Source organism: Sapajus apella, unplaced genomic scaffold (genome assembly GCF_009761245.1).
Source record: "Sapajus apella isolate SASKATOON/1434 unplaced genomic scaffold, GSC_monkey_1.0 scaffold35, whole genome shotgun sequence".
Classification (NCBI taxonomy): domain Eukaryota; kingdom Metazoa; phylum Chordata; class Mammalia; order Primates; family Cebidae; genus Sapajus; species Sapajus apella.
The window spans coordinates 21,904,058-21,930,672 of NW_022436975.1; the positions used below are offsets into that span (position 1 = coordinate 21,904,058).

General features: G+C 35.5%; 1 protein-coding gene across 10 annotated transcripts in view; it reads right to left on the reverse strand.

Moving 5' to 3' along the window:
* Positions 1 to 26,615, reverse strand: part of EYA1 (EYA transcriptional coactivator and phosphatase 1) — a 339,983-nt gene that overhangs the window by 81,624 nt on the left and 231,744 nt on the right. For all 10 annotated transcript variants that reach the window (XM_032296318.1, XM_032296321.1, XM_032296319.1 and 7 more), the window contains 2 exons: positions 14,136 to 14,218; positions 13,540 to 13,726 (listed from right to left, as the gene is read on the reverse strand). In XM_032296318.1, the coding sequence (XP_032152209.1) occupies positions 13,540 to 13,726; positions 14,136 to 14,218 (270 nt within the window). The remainder of the gene's footprint in view (positions 1 to 13,539; positions 13,727 to 14,135; positions 14,219 to 26,615) is intronic.

Here is a 26,615-nt window from a genome sequence, read left to right on the forward strand (position 1 = left end):
TCTCACTCATAGGCGGGTGTTGAACAATGAGAGCACATGGACACACGGAGGGGAGCACTACACACTGGGGTCAGTTGGGGAGAAATAGGGGAGGGATGGTGTGGGGTGGGGAGCTGGGGAGATATAGCAAGGGGAGAGATGCCAGATATAGGTGATGGGGGGGAAGGCAGCAAATCACACTGCCACGTGTGTACCTATGCAACAATCATGCATGTTCTTCACATGTACCCCAAAGCTTAAAATGCAATAAAATAAATGGAAAAAAAAAGAAATACATCTCAAGAGAAGTGTGCTTTCTTAGTAACCTTTATCAATATCAAAGCTGAATCAAGGGAAGTAATTAGATGAATAAGTATAGGGAAACATATACTTTAGAGAAAACACTAAACGAGAAACTAGAAAGGAGAGGCTCCATGCAAACCCTGCAGCTCTTAGAATGCTTGAAGGGAGAACACTGAAGAAGCAGTAGGCATGGGAGATAAACTGCAGAAGCTGAAAATAATGTCAATGATAGAGAAAGTGAATTCTTACATTGGGAGAGATTTTACTATGGGCAGCATGCTTTGTAAAAAATGTATGAAATACCTGAACTGAAACCAATGACAAGCCTGCCTATTCATTAGACAGGGTAGGTTTGGAACTTTGAGCAAAGAGTAGAAAAGATAAAGAGGCATGTGCCTTTGGGAGACTACGGTTATATGAAAATACTGAAGAGATTTTTGTGTATTGACCCAACAGGGCTTTTTGTGTGCACATCAGTTTTTTTTGCAGATATTAACCAAAAAGTTTCCAAAACTGTAGTTGCAACACAATTTGCAAAGTAAGTGCTTCTTAAGCATGTCTGTTCTCTGGTTCTTATTCTTGTTGAATAAAACCTTTTAACTCTTAATTTTAGTTTCTCAATAATTTATATCCCACTTTCCTCCAAGAAGGGCTTAAGATAATCCACCAAATACGTACCTAATAAATACGCAGTCATCTTTTTAAAAAATGAATATGTTGGAAGAAAAATGTGGCTCAGAAAGGGAAAATGGAGCCAGTGAGGAAATGAGCCACATGGGTCTTCCTGCAGTCCATGGAGGGCAAAGGCAGGAACTGTTCTATGGCTCATGGTCTGCATAAGATGTGACAAGAAACTTCTCCACAATAATGGAGGTGTTCCCCGTTTACCTGGGCACAAACCTGCACATCCTACACATGTACCCCAGAACTTAAAATTAAAAATGTAGGTGTTCCCATTATAGAGATGCGATGGAAACGCCTCATGGAACTGCTCACCGAGGAGTACTGTGGAATGCAGGAGCACACCCTCATGGTAAATAAAAGAGCAAGTTTCACAAGATTCTTTCTTCTAAGGCCGATTACTGCTGACTCTGTAACTCTGGAGTTCACTACTGTAGAATGCAGAACCCTGGAATCGGGCATCTTGTTTAAGGGTAGAACTGAAAATATCTGGAGGCATGGAACCATGATGTGAAGGTGTAATTGCTGGGATCAGTGTGGGGGAGACTCATGTTAGCTGTGCTGAGAATAGAAATAGACATTCTCTTATGAAAATTACAGGCTAAATCAGAGAAGATTCCCACGTAGAAGACCACAGTCCTGAGGGAAGGCCAATGATATTCCTCAAAAATCACCTGGGATCCATACAGACCTATGAAGTTATGGGCATCAAACCTTCAAAGTTATGTGTGATAATGTGACCATGAGAATTTCATACTGGTAGATTTTGTTTTTTTTCAGATCTTGGCAAAAAAAAAAAAAAATGACGTCAGCAAAACCTTGAATAAATTACATTAGTTTAGATTATCAGTGACTATTACCTTAGCAGAATAAAAACACTTAATATTATCTTAATAATTTCAAGTTTTCAGTCATAAAATACTCCCACAAAAAACTTTTGTAAAATAAGCTAAAGGCAAATAAACTTGTTGACTAGTCTTTCAGGGTTAAGCTATAGTCTGAGACCAACATTAATCAAATTAATCTTAGAGAATCAATCACTTTGACTTCTCTACCTGTATTTCATAACCATTATTCCCTGTTCATGCAGCCACTAGTTGAGGTCTCTAGGTAAATTAATTCATCAGTCAAGGTCTAGTAACTAAATTAAGACAGCTTTATCACCCCTAAAATATGACCATTATCCACTCACCAGTAATCTCTAGATAACCTGGTAGAAACCTCTAATTATTCTTCTTACACATTTCAGCGACTGGTTTAAGCTCCCCACAGTCATTCTACATGAAGGAAACTGGTGAGCCACACTTTTGTGGCTTTAGTGTCCAAAACAACCACAATCCACAATGTACAACAGTAATGAACTTCAAGAGGGAAGAACACATCAGGTTCCTGAGGCCAGAGACCTTGCCTTTCTTTTCACCCCCACATCCCCAGGACCAAGCACAGTGCCGGCACACAGCAAGCATTGATAAATATCTATTGAATGTCTGAATGGAAGAAATGGACATTTGAGGGCCTAGCATGTATCAGTCACTTTGCTAGCCACTTACATCATTTCATTCTCATAGTCATCCCATACACGAGGGAGGTATTATGCTCATTCCATAGAGAAATAATACAACAAGGAGCTAAGTGGCCTGCCCAAGTGAATGACAGAACCCAAATTTAAACCCAGGTTAGCCCAACTCCAAATCCCTAGCCCCCACTCTGGTTTCTCCTAATTGTATTCAAAGGAAGAGTGGTGGTCAAGAGACATTCACAGACATTCTCAGGCAGGGTGGGAGTGAGGGGAAGCACAGGTGGAAAGTGGTACCCAGCCCTAGCCAGGTATAACTGGGAAGCACTGGACATTACATTCAATTCTCAGTGAGTGCTGTAATATCAAAATACCAGAAAAGGCTTAAAGTAAAGAGACTCCAATAACTTGAAAGCTGATACCTTGCATCCCTAACTGCTCCTACCTGGGAATTCATTACAGGATAAAAGTATATCCATCTCCATCTTTGGGAGACAGTTGTGCTACCCAGGGAAGTACAGGAAAAGCCACATCACACCCTTTTGTCTCCCAAGGCTGCCACTATAGTGCACTGTCAAGAGACGTCACCAATGGCAGGCTGTGATGCTGAGGAAAAATTTAATCTTTCTGGATCCCTTATTTATGTCATTGGCAAAAGAATCTATACAGTCAATGCTAACTGAAAATTAAAAGCTTCCCTATTGCCCAGCTGCTTTATACTAAGGTTATGCAAGTGTATTTATAGATATAAGAGAGTTGTCAATTTACAAATAGGCTATGTTCTAAATATGTTTAAATCAATTGTTTGAAATTTAGAAGCTATCTTCTCACAGAAACAATAGCAGACATTATTTGCAAACCAATTCATGATTATCTAATCAATCAATAATCCAGGTGAAATACGGCACATATATAATGCAAAATAGTAGAGAATTATATCCTTATATATCAGCAGTCATATAAAAGTGAAAAATAGTAAAACTTATTTTCAATAATAGTAATGAAGAAAATGAAATTAAATTAATGAAGAGGTCCCTGAAGTTTCTGAAGGAGTCAGATAAGTATTTTTAAAAGTGTTAGAAGGTGATGGTCTTGGATTCAGCTGCCCACTTTCACTTTAAAATGAATGGCTTCCCTTTTCTTGATACAATCATCACCATTCCTACACTTAGTGCTTATCAGCCACAAGCTGCGATTTGAGAAATTTAATTTTTTTAGAAAGATAAGAAAAAAGAAAAAAATGGAGGACAAGATGCAGAGAGGTCCCTGGAAGGAAAGGGAGGGAAATGACAAATAGAGTGGCAAGTTGTTCTCTAAGAGCAGGTCCATGACAGGTGACTATTAAATAGGATAAAGGGAAAACAGGGTGAACAGATTCAGGAAAGTGGAAGATGAGAGAAAACGGGAGAGATTGGCTGTTGGATTAGCCAAGATATCCACAAACTGCTTTTATAATTCAGTGAACACTTATGACATAATAACTCAAAATATGCTACATACCTCTTCCCTATAATTTCAGACCTACATTATTTTATCAGCAAGTACAGCTCATTCAAACATTTAACACTTATTTAACTGAATATCTCATAATATATGCCTTTGCTGAGTGCTGATTAACAAAAATGATTACTACACAGCTACTACCTTTAGGACCCTCTGTTTACATTTTCATTTTTCTGCTCCTTTGAAACTTCAGACACTGGTTTCAAGCAGCAGCATGCTTTACTGATTAAAAACTCAAGTTTAAAGTCAAGCTTCTAGAGGTTTCATTTCAGTATTGTCACTGACCTCTCCTTAGTTTTCCCATCTGTAAAATGGGAACAATGACAACACAACTCTATCTCATAGAGCTGGGTGGGAATTATCTAAGTTAATGAATGAACAGTGCTTAGAACAATACCTGGCACTACTAAGTGTTCAAGAAATACTAGCCACTGTTAAATCTCTCTCTATATATAACCCACAATGAAAATACTTATTGAAATTTTCTCTGTATTTTGTCTAGTGAAAAAGTAAGGTGTGTAACAGTATGGGTAGTACTCTATTCTTTGTGAAGGACAAAAAAAGCTAAACAGACTTGAACATGGAAAAAAGAGAGGCTGGGGACAGTTGTTAAGTGTATGTTTATATCAGCAAAGAATATCCTTGAAACATTGCTGAAGGAAACCAAGGGGCTAGGTACAGAACATGAAGAGAGGTTTATTCTTCTCTGTAAACACATCTGTGCCTTTGTAAGTTTGTCCCATGTTCATTTATTACTATTCTGTAAATTAAAAAATATTCATCAAACAATATTTTTTTTAACTATCAACAGAGAAATAACATTGGGGCCCGATTAATCCATCAATTCTACCTTTATTTAAAACTTAATCCAAAAACCACTCACTAAATGATGCAATTGCAATTAAATTGGGTGAAGGAATGGCAAACACTTATAACTTTGTCTTCTTTACAACCATCTCCAATTTAAAAACTGAATCAGTAAATGCCGATGTCCTCCAATCTAAACATGAGCACTTATTACATTGATTTGTGTTGGTCCCATAGGACACTTAATACTTAACAGTTTTTCAAATAATGAATCAATTAATTACAAAAGAAGATAAAAAATACATGTTTAAGAGGGTTAAACTAATTTAATTAGCTCAATATTATATGCATTCTTGTTTTAATATACAAATCATGTTATGTATAAATATAAAAAAGAATTATATATTAAAATGCAATGTACTAAAACTGACTCTATAAGGAATCCTGACATATGGCTAAGTAATTGAAAAAATTAGGGAAACCAGTCATGAGGCACAAAAGGGGTAAATGCTTAGAAGGCTTTCTAAATTTTTTTCCAAAATTCACAGGTAACAAAACTCATTTTTATAACATTCCTCACAATGTAAAACAAAGAGTGAACTTTATTTCCATGAATTTTATAATCTCATTATACGACTGTAGATCCTTTGGGAAAAAAGAAAGAAAGAAAGAAGAAATTAAAGAAAAGAAAAGAAAAGAAAAGAAAAGAAAGAAAGAAAGAAAGAAAGAGAAAAAGAAAGAAAGAAAGAAAGAAAGAAAGAGAAAAAGAAAGAAAGAAGAAAGAAAGAAAGAAAGAAAGAGAGAGAGAAAGAAAGAAAGAAAACAAATGCCATCAAGACAAACAAACCCAACAACCCAAAACAAACATCTGTTTTGTTTTCTCACATCTTAATAGCCTGGCTATTTTAGATACAAATATTTGTTTTGTCGACAAATGTTTCCAAAACATTAGTTAAAACTGTTTTGCTGAAATAGTTTATTTTTGAGCCGAACAAATTGCAAACTTCTCCAAAGTCCACGAGACATCTGTGAAAATGAGCAAGCATGGCCTGCAGATTTTCCAAACTGTTCACTTGGCAAAATGGAGGCATCAAGATGCTTGCTATTGCAAACCTCAGGATCATTTCCACAATGGACAGACATAAGCATATTATGGACTACAGATGAAATCCAAATTTCCCGCATGACACGGAAGATAGCCAGGAGTTCAGTTTTTTATCCTGTCATATTGAGCTCCTCTGAGGGCTCAGAGTTCGGCAACTTTGCACAAGAACATTCCCCTCATTTTCAGGCACTTTGCTCTACTTTCTTGTGCCTTGGCAGGGATCAAAGAAGCAGAGGGAACAAATGGTTTCCCATGCATATTGAGTTCCCTCTTATACTGATTTTTCCTCTGTCACTTGAAATTCAATATTGGCAAGATTCCTGTCCATCACCTTAACTGGTAAATTGCCTGCATGCGATCAGCGCACGTGAAGGTAGATTTCAACATCAAGTTGTTGGTAAGAAATTCAAATGAACAAATCCTTTGAAAAACAAACTTTTCTAAGGCATTCATACTAAAGCTTATTCCTAATAACCAATTAGCTTTTATTTCACATTAATCTAAAATGTTTTATTCACCATTCACTTTTTGTTCCTTACTGCTTTGTATTTGTATTATTTAAAAAATATAATATTGTAAGTAGTGCTTTTGTAGGAATTTACCCTCAACATTCTTGATTAACTTAATAATACCTAACATTTATTAAGCATTTAAGAGTGATGTGCCTCATTTTCCTCATCTGTAAAATGGGAACCAATAATACCTATGTCACGGTATATGGTATATTGTAAGATTACATGCGGTAATGAACATAGAACTCTAAGCACACGTGTGTTTGATAGTATTTTATTATGTATTGTGATGATAGCTATCATAATTATGAGATATTCTAAGAGATTTGGGATAAAAAATATGTTTTCAAGCCAAATTATTTAAGTACAGCACAGTAACCAGATTATAGATTATGGCTTATATTTTGATTATACACATGAATTATATGATAAAAAATATCTTCACAAGAATGGTTTAAGTGCTCTTTTGAGAAAAGTCATTAGCATTTTTTTCATAACGATACTCAAAAATTATTTTTATCACTCTTTTGAAATAATACAGTTAGTTATATCAGTAGCAATATGACTTAAGCTTTTGGGGATCACTACAAGATGATAACTTACTCTATACCTCACTGGCTAGGGATAAAATGCTAGTGTAGATATTAGCACAAAAGGAAAACATCTTCAAATTTATTTTTTCCTACCTCTATTTTGAACACAGAGTAAAAACATTGGCTTTGTAAAGGATCATTTTTTAAAAATAATAAAAGTGAGTGAAATCCATAATTTATTATTTAAAGTAATCATGGATTTAATTGTGACACTGTCTCACAATCTTTGACTGAACAACAACAAAAAAAAACTATTTGATTCTAATCAAAATTTGATTTTATAGAGAGGGAAATTTGAATTTACCATGGAATACCCTTCTTCTCAGAAATTACACATATTTTTAAATGAGACAGCCATTTAATCTGTGGATGTGAATATCTGGGTAACTCTAACTAATGATATTTACTGTAAACTATCACATTTCTAAGATTTTTCTCCAATAAAATGTTTATAAATATATCTCATTAAAAGGGAGGATTCCAATGGTAATGAAAATAAAAATAAGTAGTAAAATACTGTGTAGTAAATGAAAATGAAAAAGAAGAACCCATTGAATTTTGTGAAACGCCACAAAAACAGTGCTCAGGAGAAAATTAACAGCACTGAGCACATATATTAGAAAAGAAAGATCCAAAATCAATCATCTAATCTTCAGTCTTAAGAAACTATAAAAAGAAAAGCAAAACTTAAAAGTAAGCAGAAAAAAATAATGAAACAGTGAAAATCAGAGAAGTCAATAAAATTAAAAGCAGGAAAACAACAGAGAAAATCAATAAAACTGGCTCTTTTTTTTTCCATTTATTTATTGTATTGCATTTTAGGTTTGGGGGTACATGTGAAGAACATGCAAGATTGTTGCATAGGTACACATGTGGCAGTGTGATTTGCTCCCTTCCTCCCCATCACCTACATCTGGCATCTCTCCCCTTGCTATCTCTCCCCAACTCCTCACCCCACACCGACCCTCCCCTATTTCCCCCCAACTGACCCCAGTGTGTAGTACTCCCCTCCCTGTGTCCATGTGTTCTAATTGTTCAACACCTGTCTATGAGTGAGAACATGCGGTGTTTGATTTAATAAAACTGGTTCTTTGAGAATACCAATAATATTGATAAACCTCTAGGTAGGCTAACCTAAATAAAAAGAGAGCATATACAAATTACTAATATCAGAAATGAAAGACAGCCATCATTAGCAATCCCATGAACATTAAAAGGATTATAAAGGAATGTTACGAACAATTCTATGCCCACAAATTAGATAAACTTAGATGAAATGGACCAATTCCTTGAAAGACACAGTCTACGTAAACTCACAGAAGGAAAAGTAGATAATATGAGTAGGCCTGTATCTATTAAAGAAATTGAGTCAACAATTAACCTTTCAAAACAGAAAGCACAAAGCATTAGACTCAAATGGGTTCCCTGGTAAATTCCATCAAATATTTAAGAAAAAAAAAAAGATTCCAATTCTCTACAATCTGTTCCAGAAAACAGAAGCAGAGGAAGCATTTTTAAATTTCATCAGTGAGGCCTAATACTGAAATGAGATAAAGGCATTACAAGATATGAAAACTAGACTATTATGTCTGATGAACATAGATGCAAAGATCCTCAACAAAACATTAGCAAACTGAATCCAACAATGTATAAAAAGAATTATATGTCATGACCAAGTAGGATTAATTCCAGATATATAAGGCCAGTTCAACATTTGAAAATAATGTAATCCATCACATCGATGGACTAATAATGAGGTAAAACCATATAATCAAATCAACAGATGCATAAAAAGCATTTGACAATGTCCAATACCCGTTCATAATAAAAACTCTCAGTAATCTAGGAAAGAGGAGAGCTTCCTAAAGTTGACAAAGAATATTGAAAAACAACTTATAGCTAACATCATACTTAATGGCAAGAAACTAGATGTTTTCTTCCTAAGATAAAGGACAAAGCAAAAATGTTCCCTCTACCACTCCTGCTCAACATTGTACTAGAAGTTCCTACTAATGCAGTAAGAAAATAAAATGTATACAGATTGTGAAGGAAGACATAAAACTGTTTTTATTCACAGAAAACACGATTGTCTATCTAGAAAATAGTTTTTAAAAAATCAACAAATACTCACCCCTAAAACCAAACAGAAAACAACTCCTGAAACCAATGAGGAAGGTTGCAGGATGTAACATAATCAATAAAATCAAATGCCTTCCTATATACTAGCAGTGAGCAGCTGGAATTTGAAATTAAAAACACACCACTATTTCCATCAACATGAGCGAGAGAGAGAGAGAGAGAGAGAGAGAGGGAGGAAGAGAGAGAGAGAGAGGGAGGAAGGGAGGGAGGGAGGGAGGGGGGCAGGGAGGGAGAGAGAGAGAGAGACTGAGAGAGAAATACTTAGATATAACTCTAAAAATTATATATAAGCGCTACATGAGAAAAACTATAGAAGAAATCAAAGAAGATATAAATAAATGGAGAGATATTCCCGTCACATAGATAGATTCAATATTGTCAAGACATTAGTTTGTCCCAATTTGATCTATTAATTCAATATGATTCCAGCCAAAATCCCCGAAATTTACTTTGTGGATACTGACAAATTAATTCTAAAGATTATATGAAGAGACAAAAGACTCTTCTGTCAACACAACACTGAAGGAGGAGAAAAAAGTTGGAAGACAGACACTGTCTGACTTTAGGACTTACTGTAAAGCTATACTAATCAAGACAGAGTGGTATTGTTAAAAAAAAAAAAAAAAAGACAAATGGATCAAAGGAACAGAAGAGAGGACCCTGAAATAGCCCCACTTAAATACAGTTAAGTAATCTTTGACAAAGCAGCAAAGACAACATAATGGAGAAAAGATAATTTTTCAAAACGTAAGCTGGAACCACTGCACATACATATGCAAAGAAATGAATCCAGACCCTGACCTTACATCTTTCACAAAAATTTATTCAAGATGAATCAGAGACCTACATATAAAATGCAAAATTATGAAACTTCTAGATAGTAACACAGGAGAAAATCTAGATGACCTTGGTTTTGGCAACACGTTTTTAGATACAGGAGTAAAGGCATGATCCATGAGGGAAAAGCTGATAAACTGGACTTTAATAAAATTAAAAACTTCTACTATTTTTTTTTATATTGAGCCTCACTCTGTCACCCAGGCTGGAGTGCAATGGCGCAATCTTGGCTCACTGCAACCTCTGCCTCCTGGGTTCAAGCAATTCTCCTGCCTCAGCCTCCTAACTAGCCGGGATTACAGGAGTGTGATGCCACACCCAACTAATTTTTGTATTTTTAGAAGAGACAGGGTTTTCCCCATGTTGGTCAGGCTGGTCTCAAACTCCTGACCTCATGATCTACCCGCGTCAGCCTCCCAAAGTGGTGGGATTACAGGTGTGAGCAAAAGACATTGTTAAGAGAAAAGACAATCCACAGACTGGGAGAAAATATTTGCAAAACACATATCTGATAAAAGATGTGTATCAAAATAAACAAAGAACTCCTAAAACCCAACAATAAGAAAACAATCTGTTTAAGAAGTGGGCAAAATATCTGAACAGACACCTCACCAAAAAAGACATACAGATGGCAAATAAACATATGAAAATATGTTTCACATCATATGTCATTAGAAACAAATTAAAACAACATGGTAGCACTACTCCTCAATTAGAACGGCCAAAATCGAAAACAATGACAACACCAAATGCTGACAAGAATATGGAGCAACAGGAACTCTCATTCATTCTGAGTATTTCATTATAAACACTTTAAAATAATTTTGAACTCAAAATTCATGAGGAATTGCATGTTTACAAGTACTACTGCATACCATTATAGACTTAAAAAGTAACTTTAAAAAGGTACAAGAAAACCCCACAAATAAGTCCTTAAATGTTTGCCCTGAAAAATCCTTACAAGATTATCTTTATATGTCCATTATGACATAACAATTCTAAGAACAATGCAGGAACAAAAATCATGAAGCATGAGAGGCTATCTCATGTCCTAGATTTGTCTCTACTGCCTAATATAATGAAATTGAAAGGCAGAAACCACGTCATGCATAGGATAAGAAAATGCCTACAGTCTAACTCTCCAGTATTATAAAATACTGACTTTAAACCCAATAGACTAAAAATTAAAAGAAAAAAAAGACCCAAAATTATTCCAACAAAGAGACATTATTTTAACCACTTAAAAAATTCTACCTGAAAACAGAAATTGTTCTCAATAAATCATTTCTAATTCTTTAGTTTAATAAATTCTTCCATTTTATGTACTTTACCTCAAAACTTCCTTTTCATCAAGAAAAGTGTTCTTTTATATATGACTACTAAGAAGAAAGGCAAGTTAATGCCAAAAACCTTAGGCTGAATCTGTGGTCTTATCCCAAATTAAAGAATGACAACAATATACCCAGACTAGGTCTTCCTTGAACTTTTGAAGAAAACCATTTCTTTTTCAATCTGGAAAGTCTGTGAACTTCCCATTTCTAATTATGCAACACAAGAAAGGCTGATCCAGACATAATTACTTTAGTTGGAAGAGGTATATATAAGAAATCTGAAAAGTATTATTTTTTTTCCTGGGTTCAGCTCATTCCTAGTATTTTCCCATAAGATAACGATATTAAAATAAACATCTGAAACACTAAGCACTTTTACTTTTACAATACAAACTAAAATACATCATTCACTCTTAAAATCATGGACATATTTTGAAATTAGATTGTCTTCCACGTGGCCTGGCTTTGTACTCCACCATCCCCATTCTTTCAAATAGCATCCCTTTGAGGGAAGAAACTCACTTAGAACAATGTCTGGTTTCAGAGACAAACACTTATATCTGACCAAATGGCCTTTTCCAAAAAGCTCTTATCAACCCAAACACAATTAAGTCTTCACCAGTTTATTTATAATGTAGTCTTCACAACCAAAATGTCATGAATTAAATAAAATTATTCTGCTGTCTCCTTTTCTCATTCTGTGACTCTCTAGACCCTAAAAGAGGTTGGCTACATCTCATTCACATAATGATCCTCATTTCAAAACTCCTGTTAGTTCTCAGGAAGCTTGCATGACACAGATGGTTCAAATGAAAAGATAGGAACTCCCTAAAGTTGGGACAAGCCATTACCTTTCCTCATGATACATATATGAAGTTTACGTAAGTAGAGATAATTCTATAAAAACTCCTACAATAAATTCTATGCATTCTTAATAAAATTTATTTTCAGTGTGATTATATGGATGTGAAATCTAATTAAAGGAAGAGAGATACATGTATATTCAGTTCTATGAACACTGTGTGTACACATATAAACTAAGTAAGGAATATAATATCAATTTAGTTTTTGGAAAATAAAGATACATGAAATACAATTATCGAAGACAAAAATATTTAAAGTTAAAATATGCAGCAGAAATAATGAGCATTTGAAGTTAACTGAAAGACAAGAATGATGAAACTCTAGAATAAAGCAATGTCTACGTATATTTCTTTTAAAAAGGGAGAAAAGGTGGAATATGAAAAATTTGGAAGATTTTTGGGGATGAAATCACCCATTAATATTTAAAATATAATTCTATAGTCTGAAATTAAATTGGCATTTATTACACAAAACTTTTTTTCATAATTTAGGATAACCTAGAATGAACACTATGATTATAACATCAGAGAGGTAATTTTTTCAATGTTAAGACCATTTTACCTCTGGAAACAGGTAAGAGGAAGAAAAGTTTAACTCTTTGAGGATAATAGCTTATTTTGTAATCCATGAAAGATATGATTACATTTTTAACAAGTTAAGGCAAGGAGGTGAGAAGTATGAGAAAGTATAGAAAACATTAAGTAAAGACCAATTCAGGAAATTAAGCAGACACCATTAAGAGTTCTAGAAAGAAAGAATCAATGAGGGGAAGAGGTATCAAAGACATCAGGTATGAAGATTTCCACATGGAGAGGCTGGCATTTGAAAGAGACCAGCAATGGTGGTGCAAATGTATAACAAACGGCCATGCTCATGACACATTGCCATGAAATTCACAGCAGGCTACACGTGAGAAAGCAGAGGCTCACCTTTGATTTTTTTTTTTTAACTATCAGCAATATATTACTCTGATGAATAACATTAAATATTGAATAATGGTAAACACTAACTTCTAGGCATTGCCATTTATTTTCATACTCAATGTGATGTCAACAAATTATAGTTATAGCTAAGTACTTATAATTATAAATCTCAGAAGCTACATATACCTTAAAAATTGAGTATATTTACAAATAAAATCTATTTCACATGCCTTTTGATGTTAATATACTTTATTTTAAAACTTCAAGCAAATAAAAAAATAAATTAAAATGAAGTTAATGCCACAGTCGCGCTGCTTGACTTATATTTAGTCTTTACCAAAAGCTGCCAAAATTTTGCCACCACTGCATGAATATATGACTGTAGAAAAATGCATTGAAATCATTGAAAATATCACCTGCAGGACTAATAATATTCACACAATTACCTGCTGTGGGATCGGTAACTGCTTGGCTGGTGATGCCAGATGGTGGTTCTTGAAGCTGGTAAGTGGCATTGGTGGATGGTGTCGTTGGGCTGGTGTTGCTGCTGGTCATATAATGTGCTGGATACGGTGAGCTGTTATAATACTGTGCGTACTGCCCCTGGCCAAAACTGGGATAAGACGGGTAGTCCTACCAAATCAAACCAGACAAGAATTGTCTATCAAAATAGTGCTGCTTATCTCTTATACATCAAAGTGACTGTAAAGATGTCTGGGTTTCTGAGCCTTTTCTGAATTCACACAGGGGGGCATACAAGTACACATTAAGTAAAGAGCTCAGACTTGCCAACAAATTTAATGTAGGATTATATACATTCTTCATATTTTCAGTCTTCTATGATGCAATAGTAGGTAAAATTAAACCAATCTAAACACCAAACAATTCACCATAAAAGACTGCTAAAGTAAATTTTAAAAGAAGACTACTGAATGCCTTAGGAAAGCTCTCACTTACAATATGAACAGATCTTTCTTTATATAAGAAAATCACGTCACATTTAAAGATATTTTTCAGAAGTTAAACTGGCTTTTTAAGTTACCTGCTGTGAACTGTTAAATCCAGATGAATTTGTGAGTGAATTATTTCCTGTATATAATCCTGATGATGTTGTAAAACTGCTACCTAAAACAAAATGAAAAGAAATATGGTTACAACAGGCTACATGGAATAATGTGGCTATAGGAAAATAGCATTTAGATAAGGCAGAATTGGCATGTGGTTTATCTTCAACACTAGAATCTACTGTCATGGCTAAAATTTAGTTTTCTTAACATGGTTGATGATTTCATTTTCACTAAAAAATTAAAAACAAAGAGGTTTAAATTGCCAAGGATGTTAGTAACTTATATAGACTAAGGGCAAAATTATACATTTTTGTAAAACATAAGACACTGAACTTTTCAATTTGCAAAACACACCAAGATTTTTCATGTCTTTATATTAAATACACATAATGTAAAATGATGGAGTCAGATTAGATGATCTCTAAGGTTCTTGCTAGCTCAAAAACTATGATACTACTTCCAAGAACTTAAAATGCTTTCAGACTTGTATCATATGGCTATTAAAATGGCCCACTGAAAAAGCCATTTCATTTCACCAAAGAATGAATGGCAGCAATTGAAAAATTTGATACAACAAAGATGAAAGAGGAATATGATTAATGTTTTATCTATTACATGTGCTGTCAAGATAACGTTCTATCTGTTGAATGTCCACATTGTTAAACAATGAACAATAAGCGCTGTTTAAGACACATGAGAGCAAAGCTGAGTTCCCTCTTGCACATGATTTACTATTTTATTACTAAGTTATGCAAAACAAAAATACGTTACCATTGATAATCATATTGGCAAAGATTTTTTAAAGAAGATCAGGGATTAGCAAATATATAAAAAATGGCATTCATACACTGCAAAATGGGAATTTAAATAGGCGCAATCTTTCTGTTTGTCTATTTGGCTTATGATTGAGTAATTCTGTATGCCATTTAACCGAGCGATTTTATTTCAGGCATTTACTCTATGACAAAAAATTATGGAGTTATACAAAGAGATAGCAAAGATGTTCTTGAGTGTTGCTTCCAATAAGAAAACCTAGGAAAGCAGCTCCAAGTCCTTAACAGGTATTATTCAGAAAAGGGAATACTATGAAGCTGTTAAAATGATATTATAATGATTAATGACATGAGAAAACTTTTCATATTATTTTGTGAAAGTAAAAATTAAAATAAAAAATATTTTTGATGATCTCATTAAAATATTTTTTTAAGTATAACAAATTTTCAAGAAGCACAAAAATCTTAGAAATGCTATCTCTAAAGGATTTGATGTATGGTCACATAGCATTCATTAAACCAATGTACATTTTTAAAATTTCTACTCGGAACCTATGTTGCTTCTATAATTAGAAATAAAAGCCATTTTTTAAAAAAAGTTACAGTTTTATGGCAGATGAGTGGTGTAGGCCATAAATGTGTTGGCAGTTCAAGAAGGAATCTCTTCAACCTGAACTCATTATTGAGATGGTTTCTGGTGGTAGTATACGCCAATTATTTACTTGCTACTGAACCGTTTAAGTATTGGCTTAAGAGTCAGAAAACAGAGTTTCCAGTTCATCATTTATGAGCTGTTTGGACCTTGGACAAGCCTCCTAGCCACTCTAAAACATAATTTCCTTATCTGCAGAAACTCTACTTTGCAGCATTCCTAACAGATCAGATGAGGTAATGTTTTGGAAAGCATAATGGACACTCTACAATATCACATAAATGTTAGGCACATTATGGTTTATTCCAGCAAGCACTTGGAAAATTCTCTATTTTTATATCTTTTCCCTCTTTTTACTTTACCAAATTAGATAAATATGACTTAATCTCTTTACATATCTAAAATTCTATTCCTATTTACTTGCCAAGCATCTATGAACTTCAAAAGCTTAAGCCAATAATTATTTTTATTAAGAGGGAATCTAGTTCCTAAAATATTGTCAAATTGACTTATCACACAGACTCTATTTGAGGTTCCTTCATTTGTACATTTCAGGAATAACAATTGTCCTAAGTTCCCAAAACACCTATCTCAGATAGGCAGAAAGCTTTCACACTGCTAGTAGCTATCACTACGATTAGCCGTCAATAGACAGGCGTCACATATTAATGTTGATTTGCCTGTGGTAATCACATACTAATGAAACATGTATTCAATGCCAGGCTCATGGTGACAACTACATGGGGACAAAAGCATGACTAAGACATAGTCTCAGACCTCACAGGGCTTAGGGCTTATCAGAATATCAGTTTGGTTTTTTTTAAACATTGTCCCTTATGGGAGTATGACTCACTCTTCATATACGTGCATATCAATGAACAATTTATTATTGATTTTATATACGAAGCAAACTTTACATGATGAACATTAAAAAATTCCTTGTAAAAGAATTTTAAATGACTTTTGGATAAAGGTGTGGATATCAATGCTTTTATATAAAAAAAAAAAACTTTATGACATGCATTTAAGAGGTAAAATTACCTTGGGTTATGAACCGTTACTTTCATTTGAACTATACATTTTTAGGTTACGACTTACATTTTCATTCAAATGACACATTTTTGAGCAATAAATACTGACCTCAATAATCCCTATCCACCAAGAAAATGAATAAGATATAGAAAATATATTTTTAAATGGATGTTTTCATTCCATAAGTTATCCCCTGAAATGAAGTAGAAAAGACCATGGAAGCTATATTGGCACACACAGGCCACTAGGGTATGACCAAGTAAATCACAGTTCAGTACTCCAAATGGCACCCAAGTGACTTTCCAGACTAAATGCTACTTCCAAGACTGTACATTAGCTGGAATTCAACATAAGTTATACTCATTTGCTGGCTGACTGCAGGCTGAGATTCCATTCCATTTAGTATGCCGAAACAGGAGTTTAATGGCACCCCAGTGGCTTTGGAGACTTAATGCAACTTCCAAAAGGATCTAAGTTACTTTAGAGAGAGGTGTACATATTAGAGAATCAGGCTCAGGCAATATTAATTTTTCACCACCAGAATCAAGTTTGCAGGGCCACTCCACCTGCCTTCACATAGGACTTAGGCAAACAGAGCTGCTAACTCAGACCAGGCCACAGCAGGGACTTCTGCAACTGCCTCCTCCACGGGTTTCTTCACCCATCTCTGGGTACTGTTCAGCACGTTCTCTGCAAAGTCAGTAGACTCTTTCTCTAATGTGCATCACTGATCTTGTCACTCCCCTGCTTAAAAAAGTAACCTTTAATGGCTCCCTGTTGCCCCACGATAAAATTCAAGCTGCTTACGAGGGTTTATGTATTAGGCCTTAGTTGGTCTAAGACCAGTATACATTTGAACTTCTTTGGTCTCTTCCCAGCAAATGTGACTCCAATGTACCCAGACATACATTCCAGCCTAACACTAGTAAACCAACATGCAGGCTTTCTAATGTTACTCCTTACAGCTCCTACTTCCTCCTGTCAAATCCTGGTTAACACTGATTACACTTTACAATTGTGCAGAACTTGAAACCCCCTTCCTCAGAAAAGCCTCCCTGAATCCCGTCTCGTCTTTCCCACTAAACTTGGGTTCCTGAATCAATCCATCTATCATCTTTCCATCTATCTCCATGAGATGTGTGTGTGTATCAATCTCTGTGATGTATGTATGTGTGATATATATATACACATACACACACATTCATGACTTTACTAATCAGTATTTTAAGCCAATTACAAATTGACCCGTAAATTAACAAATCCTAATTATATGTAAACTAGTCCTCCCACAAAACAGGATAACAACAGAAAAACTTTGACGTTCCTGTAAATAATTGGATCTTTGCACCTAACCCACATGAATATCCCCAGAGTGTAAAATATAATAATAATAAAATAGAAAATACCCATTGAGTATTTTATGTTAGAAAGTAGGCTTGCCCGTATATGCTTCATCTATATTCCACAACAACTTGATACTACAGAGGGTATGAACATTTCCATTTTACAGGTAGAGAAACAGGTAGTCAGATAGTAACACAGCTTCCAAGGAATAAAGGTGAAACACAAACACATGTCTGTCTGGTTCTAAGGTCTATACAATGCTCTCTTGCCTTCTCTTGTTCCATTTTATATTGTATAATGGGAAGTGCTAAAATATACTGAAGTTTTCCCAGGGATTATTTTATAAAATAATCATACTAAAAATAATTTATGTTTATATTTATTATATTTTATAAATAATCCCAGGGATTAGTCAATAAAATAATTATATTAAAAAGTGTTAGAAGCAAAACAGAAGTGACAAAAACAAATAATACTTAAAACTTTTCCAGTGCTAACATTGAGCAAGGCCCAAATGAAGCATTTTGCCTGCTGGAACTCACTGATTCCTCACAACCAGCCCAGGACGTGGATGCTGTTACATCCCATGTTACAGATGAAGAAACTGCCTGAGGTTATAAGCAAGTGTGGGAGAGCTGGGATTCAGTCCCAGGCACCTGGCTCCAGAGCTGAAGCTCTTAATCTCTATAGTAAATTGCATCAGAGCATAGCAAGGTTTTTGTCTATGAGTTATTTCCCTTTTGTATGGCCATTTCCAAAATATGCCTGACAAACTGCCTCAGAGTCATTAGGAAGTGCTTGTTCTTCCTAACTAAATGCCTGGGTCTCTCTTCAGACACAGGAATCTCTCATTGAGGCAGAAGGACTGGGGTATGATCTGAAAATCCACATGTTTACCAAACACCTATCAGTGTCTGATTTTTAGTACCAATTCAGTAGGGGTTTTAGCAATTGCTTCAAAAATACGTAACCAATATAACTTTTCTTTTTACACAAAATCATGCTCTTTAAGCAGTTAGAGCTGAAGCTTCTCAGAGCCTATCTACTTGGGGCATTTCTGGTTCTTGAGCTAAGCTAAAGGTCATATGGAGTAAAGGGCTCTACTTTGATAGCTAATTCAATGCAGATTTCAGGGCCAACACTACCAGATGAATTTCACTGAAGTTTAGAACACCACGAAGCAAAGGCAAAATAGCAATGCTCATATTCCCCAGAAAGCTTCAGGGTATGGGCTGATAGACTCACTTGCAGGTCTAGCAAGAGAGGCATATTTGTGTAGAATGCTGTCACACACCAGGGTTGAACCTGGATGCTAGAGGGAGACAGGACAAGACATGATCAGGATAAAATAGACCTCCTTCCCTTAAGATCAATCCACTGAGCGTTTCTGTTGGATTTACAAGGGTCTTCACTTACAACTTTTGGTCATAGAATTATTTGTAATGTTTGGGATTCTTTAATCAAAATAATAGAGAAATATTTTCTTTTCTAGAAACAAATGACTTTACATTAAAAGTCACCTCCAGATCAATGAAACAGAGCAGCTACATCCTATAACAAAAGATTTTACATCACATTGTATCATGAAAATTCCTCAAAGTAGAAAGAATTCCCACCTAGAACCCCTGATTTCTCCATCAATGAGTTTGGTAGAGAGTGCTTCATGTGAAGTTTCAATAATTCTCAGTAGAGTTTGGAATTATGTCATATTCTAAATGGGGCAGGAGTGGGGATACCGTCTTACTCTTTGGTTAAAATGAAAAGTTTACCTTTACCAATAGTTAAATAACTATTTAACTTACCTTACCTTACCAATAGTTAAATAACTATTGGCCACTACAGTGAAACCGTGTCTCTGTAAAAAATACAAAAATTAGTGGGATGTGTAATCCTAGCTACTCAGGAGGCTGAGGCAGGAGAATCGCTTGAACCCAGGAGGTAGAGGTTACAGTGAGCCAAGATCATGCCACTGCACTCCAGCCTGGGTGACAATAATGAAACTCCACCTCAAAAAAAGCTATTATAAACAATCATAGTCGTGGTTGTTATTATTATTATTTTTGATATGGAGGGGAGACATTCATTTCCACAACAGAAAACTGGAAAATATTTCCCTTCAGAATATCTCTTAAGAGACAGCATTATTTGTCCTCCCACTGCTCTTTTAAAGTTGATTATTTTTATATTCCAAGTGGGAAGATAATATATCTCTAATCACAAAACATATGTGCGCGCGCGCGCGCACACACACACACACTTTTCAAGTTAGTTTCATCAACAGCATCTACTGGCATTCTTTATAGGTACAACGCTAGAGATTGTTCCAGACCAACAGAAGCAGGCATCCATCATGAGTTTATCCCTTGAAGAATGTTAGAAAATCCCACACACTCATGAAGATGACACAAAGAACATCAACTTGCATCACCTAGTCAGGCTTCACAGCTCTGACTCCATTACTTACTTGGGCGCCACAGCCCTGTTAGGGAGGTGCTCAGCAAAATAACATGAAGACGCCTGGTTAGACTGGGAGGGAAAGCACAAGCTTCCCTGAAAAGGGAAGTCTCACCCTGGCACAGGGTGACAATAAACTATACAAAGAAGATGATCAGAGAATAGAAAGTTTATGGAGGGGTGAGGACTGTGACTGATCGTGGGTGATGGAAGTTTCTTGATTATTTAAGAAAAACTGCTCAGGAAAAGAAATGGCATTCTTTAATGGCAAAATGCAAGAATCCGGATGTCCAACAAATCATCATTAGTATATTGGGACCAATGAAATGTTACAATTCCGAATTGCCAGAGGTGGGGGAAAAGCTAGAGAACCGTTATAAATGCAAGGATACAAATGTTTATCTGGGCCTGGAGATGCCACTTGGGGTTTGGGATGGGGGTGCTCAGGAGAAGAATAATCTAACCAGGCTGTTGCCTACAGTTCCCCATGCACAGCTCACCATGGTACTTTAGGGTTCGGTCACTGCTATCCCAGAAGCTTGCCTTGCTCAATCTTGCTCCTCTTACTTAATGCTTTTCTCCCTCACTCTCTATTTTCCATCCTTCAAGGCCTTGCCCAAGTCTCCTCTGTCTAATAAGCTTTCCTTGACTGTTACTCTTTGTACTGATTTTATCTTCTGGAAACTCGAGCTCGCTAATAACTGATACCATGTAACTGACCTCTTTGTTAGACCAGTACTAAGCAAGTCCCCCTTAGTCTTCTTTTCATTCTGACCATAAGGTCTTAAGCTCATTTGCTATATTTATCCTGTCTGCTTCACACGGAGATGGATAAACCATGTCTGACTCATGCCTTTGAAGGCCTTGTCAAGGATCGAGTGGGAGTCAGAACTGAACTGTTGCTTAAGAATTTCAATCCATGTGGTAAGTGACTAAAGGATTTAGTAAGAACACAATTGTCATAAAGTGTTAGGTTTGGGGACAGGAGAGGGCCTTTCCACAGATTTTTGTTAGTGGGAGGGGGACAGTTTGGGAAAATGACTTTAAGGCCCACAAAAGATTTCAGGACAGAAAGAAGGTCTCTCAACTTTATTTTCTTCAGCAATTTAAAAAAGTGAGTAGAGAAAGAAAATATAATCAAATAATAACTGAGCGTATTTCTCAGACTTTATCTGGAGGACTCTGATTTTTAACAGATTTTATCTGAATACTTTGCTGGTTTTTTTAAAATTTTTTTTATTTTTTAGAGACTGTCTCACTCTGTCACCAAGGCTGGAATGCAGCGGCGCCATCTCAGCTCACCACAACCTCCAGCTCTCAGGTTCAAGCAATTCTCCTGCCTCAGCCTCTTAAGGTAGATGTGATTACAGGTGTGTCCACCCACATTCAGCTGGCTGGTTTCTTAACTATGTGGTGTACAAAGGATTATCTTAAAAATCAGATTATAATCACTTTATATTTAAAATTATATAAAGAAAGTTAAATTCTGGACCTGTAAGCACATTCTGAAGGAGTTAAAATATTTTTGAATCTCCAGGAATAAAGTCCAGCAGACTTTAAATCAAATAAAATTTTAAGTATTCATGGATTTTTACCTCATAAAATCTCTCTTATTTGAGCTGTGAATACCACTGGACCCCACATCCATATACCATCTGGACATGCCAATAGAACGGTAAGCTTGTGAGTCCAGCTGTCAGGCTCCTAACGGAACACTGACCCATGTTCCAGATTCTGTTCCTAAGAGGCTATTCTCTCTTTTAGCTCAGAGATTGGCATGTCACAGCTATATTAACGGAAACAAGTCTTGCTTATATAGAAAAACTTCAAATTCAGAATGCAATAACATCCTATGGCTTTAAAGTGCATTTATAAATCAATCTTTCCACATCCATTTTCTGAGGTTATTTTCAATACCATCATGTGAGGTGGCTGAGGGGGGTCCTCATCTTCATTCAAAAAGTGGAGGATGGATAAGGTGACTATTACCTCTGATACCAGGTTATTGTTTTCTAATCTGGCATGCCAAATCTACCTTTTAGATTTTCTGGATCAGTAATGTTGAAAGCAAATTGGCATTAAAGTGGTATTAATTTTTGGTTACAGAAAAATCATAGACACACCAAGGGCAGAAATAATCATACCTAAGAAATTTAATATATACATTTGGAATCAAATGATTCCATTTTTAAAAAGACTTCTTCATGGTAACTCTTTTTTAACTAGTAAATTTAAAAGTAAATTACATAAAGCATCCCAGGGACAGTGTGTCACAAAGATTTTGCTTTGCTTTCTTCTTGTCAATGTTGGGTTCCTACAGAGAAAGAGTGGTGGCCTTGTCAACCATAACAAACAAGAAACAGTCTTGTTTGAAGATCCTGCATGGGACATGCAGTTCTGTAAGTGTTATGCAATTTTAGTTTTACATCAAAGCCACCCCTCAAAACTTTTCTTAAGAAAGCTTCGCTATCTCTTCATAGTTCAGAACACAGCCTATGTCGATTTAAACACTACTTAAAATATTAAAACAAAGTTTTATGTATGATTTAACCTGAATAACACTGTCCAGCTATAACTTCAAAAAGCTAAAAAGTAGTAACAAGTAGGTCAAAGGTCTACTTCACAGAGAACAGGACTCACATTAAAAACCAGAGTCCCAGCCAACATAAGAATGCTGGAACCTGCTGGGGCCTGTCTGTACTTGCCATGTTTTAGAGCATTTTCTAGCACTTACTGGGCAAGCAGGATGCTGTCTGTCCCTCGTGTATTTTCACAGAAGTCCATTTGCTTTCCATCTCTGGCCTCTTTGCCATGGGCTATGTCCATCATCAAGCGCGATCTATGTGGCAGAAGTTAGTGCAACTCCCTGGGGAAAAGCTTTCGAAGGCCAGATGGGCTATTTAAAACCAGAGTTTTTTCCTCTTTCTTAGAAGATAGATTTTGAATGACCAAATTTTCCTTTTTATCCCAGTAATAGTTTGTATTTTCAAAGAGAATTTTTAACACAGGTTATAAAGATTGCAAAGCCTTTATATTTACCTTTCTTGTATATTTCTATATATTTTAACTAACAACAACTCATGAAGAAAACAATATTGGTATTGTTCACTAACGATTGCTGTGCCTAGATTTCAAGAAATTTTCATTCAATTTTAACACCTGAAATACACAAGATGCTAAAAGAAGTGAAACAAAATATTACTTATAAAATCAATTTAAGGAAAAAAAAATCTAGAATATAAAATGCCAATAACCGAAAAATAAATATAGGAAGACTGGCGAAAAAATTAAGGGGCAATTCTGCCCATCAGTGCAAGCTGCAATAGCTATTCTTCCATTTCATTTTATGCCAGAAAGTGCAAATCTCAAATGCTTTATTACAGATTATTTAAAGTTTAATGTATATTTTTCTAAAACCACTACCTTTTAAAGTATTTAAAAATATCTTTTCTATAGATAATCAGAAATTTTTAACTATAACAGCACATTTAGTTAAGCAATTTTTGGGTTCTAAATGACTAATAAACTGAAATGGTTCAGTCATATATTTGAAAGGCTACAGACAGGCAGATCAAAGCAAACAAGGGTGATGTTACTGGGTCATTCCCACTTCATAATGAGGCAGGGATGCGTGAGGTGTGATGGCAGCAGAGCTGTGCCTCCTCCACGTACTCTTTAACAAACCCGTCCTGATTTATTGTCCTTCCTTACTAGTTTGAACTCCAATCTCTTTAGCAGAACAAATGCATTATATACAAAGAGGGAGTGAGAATTTGTGTTATTTTCTTCTCTAAGTGAGAGCAATAAAGCCCAAAGGAAAATAAACAACGCACGGTTTCCAGGGCCCTCTGGGTTTAGTACATGTACATCTGTGCAGCCCCTTCGATCTGTCATGGCAGATCCTGACGCCTTCCCTGGTGTAGGATGATGGGAATGTCCTATACCATTATTGCAATTCTAGGACAATCAAACACAGAAAGGCTTTCTACACCACCATCATGATGATTCTGTGATGTTTCCAACCAGCTCTATCTATGCGTATTAACACAAGGAAAGATGGCATTAAACATACTATGACAATAAATTAGGGGCAATTTCTTATTTATGTTTAACTTTTAAGTTTAGAGGTGCATGTGCAGGTCTGTGATGTAAACTTGTGTTATGAAGGTTTGCTGTACAGATTATTTCATCACACAGGTGTTAAGCCTCATACCGATTAGTTATTTTTCCTGATCCTCTTTTTCATCCCACCCTTAGCTCTCTGACAGGCCCCAGTGTGTGTCATTTCCCCTCTATGTGTCCCTATATTCTCATTATTTATCTCCTACTTATAGGTGAGAACATATCATATTTAGTTTTCTGTTCCTGTGTTAATTTGCTAAATATGATGGCCTCCAGCTCCGTCCATGTTCCTGCAAAAGACATGATCTCATTCTTTTTTATAGCTGCATAGTATTCCATGGTGTATACGTACCACATTTTCTTTAGCTAATTTACCACTGGGCATTTAGGTTGATTCCATGTCTTTGTCTTTGCTAGCATAAATAGTGAATTTGCTGAAAGTTTTATTATGCTACATTCCAAATTCATTTCTCCAAGTGAAGAAAATCAGAGTTTTTTTATGAATCTTTTTTTTTTAAGTTTTGCTTTGGCTATTTTTTTAATTTATTTTATTTATTTTTTTTGATTGCATTTTAGGTTTTGGGGTACATGTGAAGAATATGCAAGATTGTTGCATAGGTACACACATGGCAGTGTGAATTGCTGCCTTCCTTAGCTGTAGTAATTCTAGACTATTAAATGTAATGACCATCTTTAGTCATATTTTAATCTCCAGCATGATCTCTTATGTCTAAAATATACAAATGTTTGTTAGAGTTGGAGAGGTCTATGTCACAATGAAAGTTAGAAATTATGAATTATAAGATTTTATGAATCTTAATTTCTAACTTTCATTGTGACATAGACCTCTCCACTTCTAACAATTTTTGTATATTTTAGACATAAGAGATCATGCTGGAGATTAAAATATGACTAAAGATGGTCATTACATTTAATAGTCTAGAATTACTACAACTAAGCTATTATGGGCAGGGGAGTCTTCCACGGAACTGAAGCTTAACCAGCTAAGTGACAACTTAATTTTAATGGTTTGATTTTGTATGCATGTGAAAATCTTTTACAAACGAACTATATACTTCCTTACCTCAGCCAAATTGCTAAATGAAATTTTATTTTCCTCATATGATTGGGTACCACCATTATAAAGATAGTTGATTGTTTTCTGTATTAGATGGAACCATAAATCTATATTGTATGTGGAATTAAACGGATGGTGACACCAGTGATAGGTACAGACCTTGCATTTTTAAAGGCTTTATTTCAAGTTAGTTGTTTCTTTAACATAAAAGGAATAAAGGTTATTTATGACACACTGGGGAGATATTCTGTGAAAGCAATCAGAGTCTGAAGCTGCTTTTGCTAAGCAGTTTTCTTACCTTTCATGCATGTGTGCACACACACACAAACTCACACACGACACCCCATTTCATTCTTGTGGCCAGTGCCCTTTAATTGGAAAGCAGCAGGAAAAACATATTTTTTGCAAAACTGACCCAAAGGTCTCCAGGCACACTCTGTCCATCCACACCAACCCATTCAGCTAACTCATCTGCATCAATGCAGCTAACTGCATCTGCTTTGCCAATGGTATGTGAAGAAAAATGTCCTCAGACCATTCCAAAACTTCTTCCAGAAACACCAAAGCTAACACTGCAGAACAGGAAAACGTCAAAAATGAATAAGCAAAGATTTCACCTCCTCAGGTTGAACTCTACAGTTGTTTATAAAGAAGAACATTTTGTCTTTCTCAGCTGAACTCAAGTTTCTAATCTTTTAATGGTTGCACAAAAGAAAAATTAAAGCAGGAATAGAATTTTCCAGTGATCTTGCGGTGAAGGTGAAAACAATCAGATTTCCCAGTCACTGAGGTTTTATTTCATGGAATTTTGGTATTAGAGCATGCATGATGAAAATCTGATCCTTGTTTGGTTTAAAATGACATGTGTCAGATTCACAGAAGCCTGCCTGGCAGGACAAAAGCATTGAAAGTTGGAGCCGGAAGGGTGATTCCAGAAGGATCACTTGGAGCAAATGAGGGCACCAAGTAAGGCTGGCCTAGTTCACAAGGCTTCACAGTG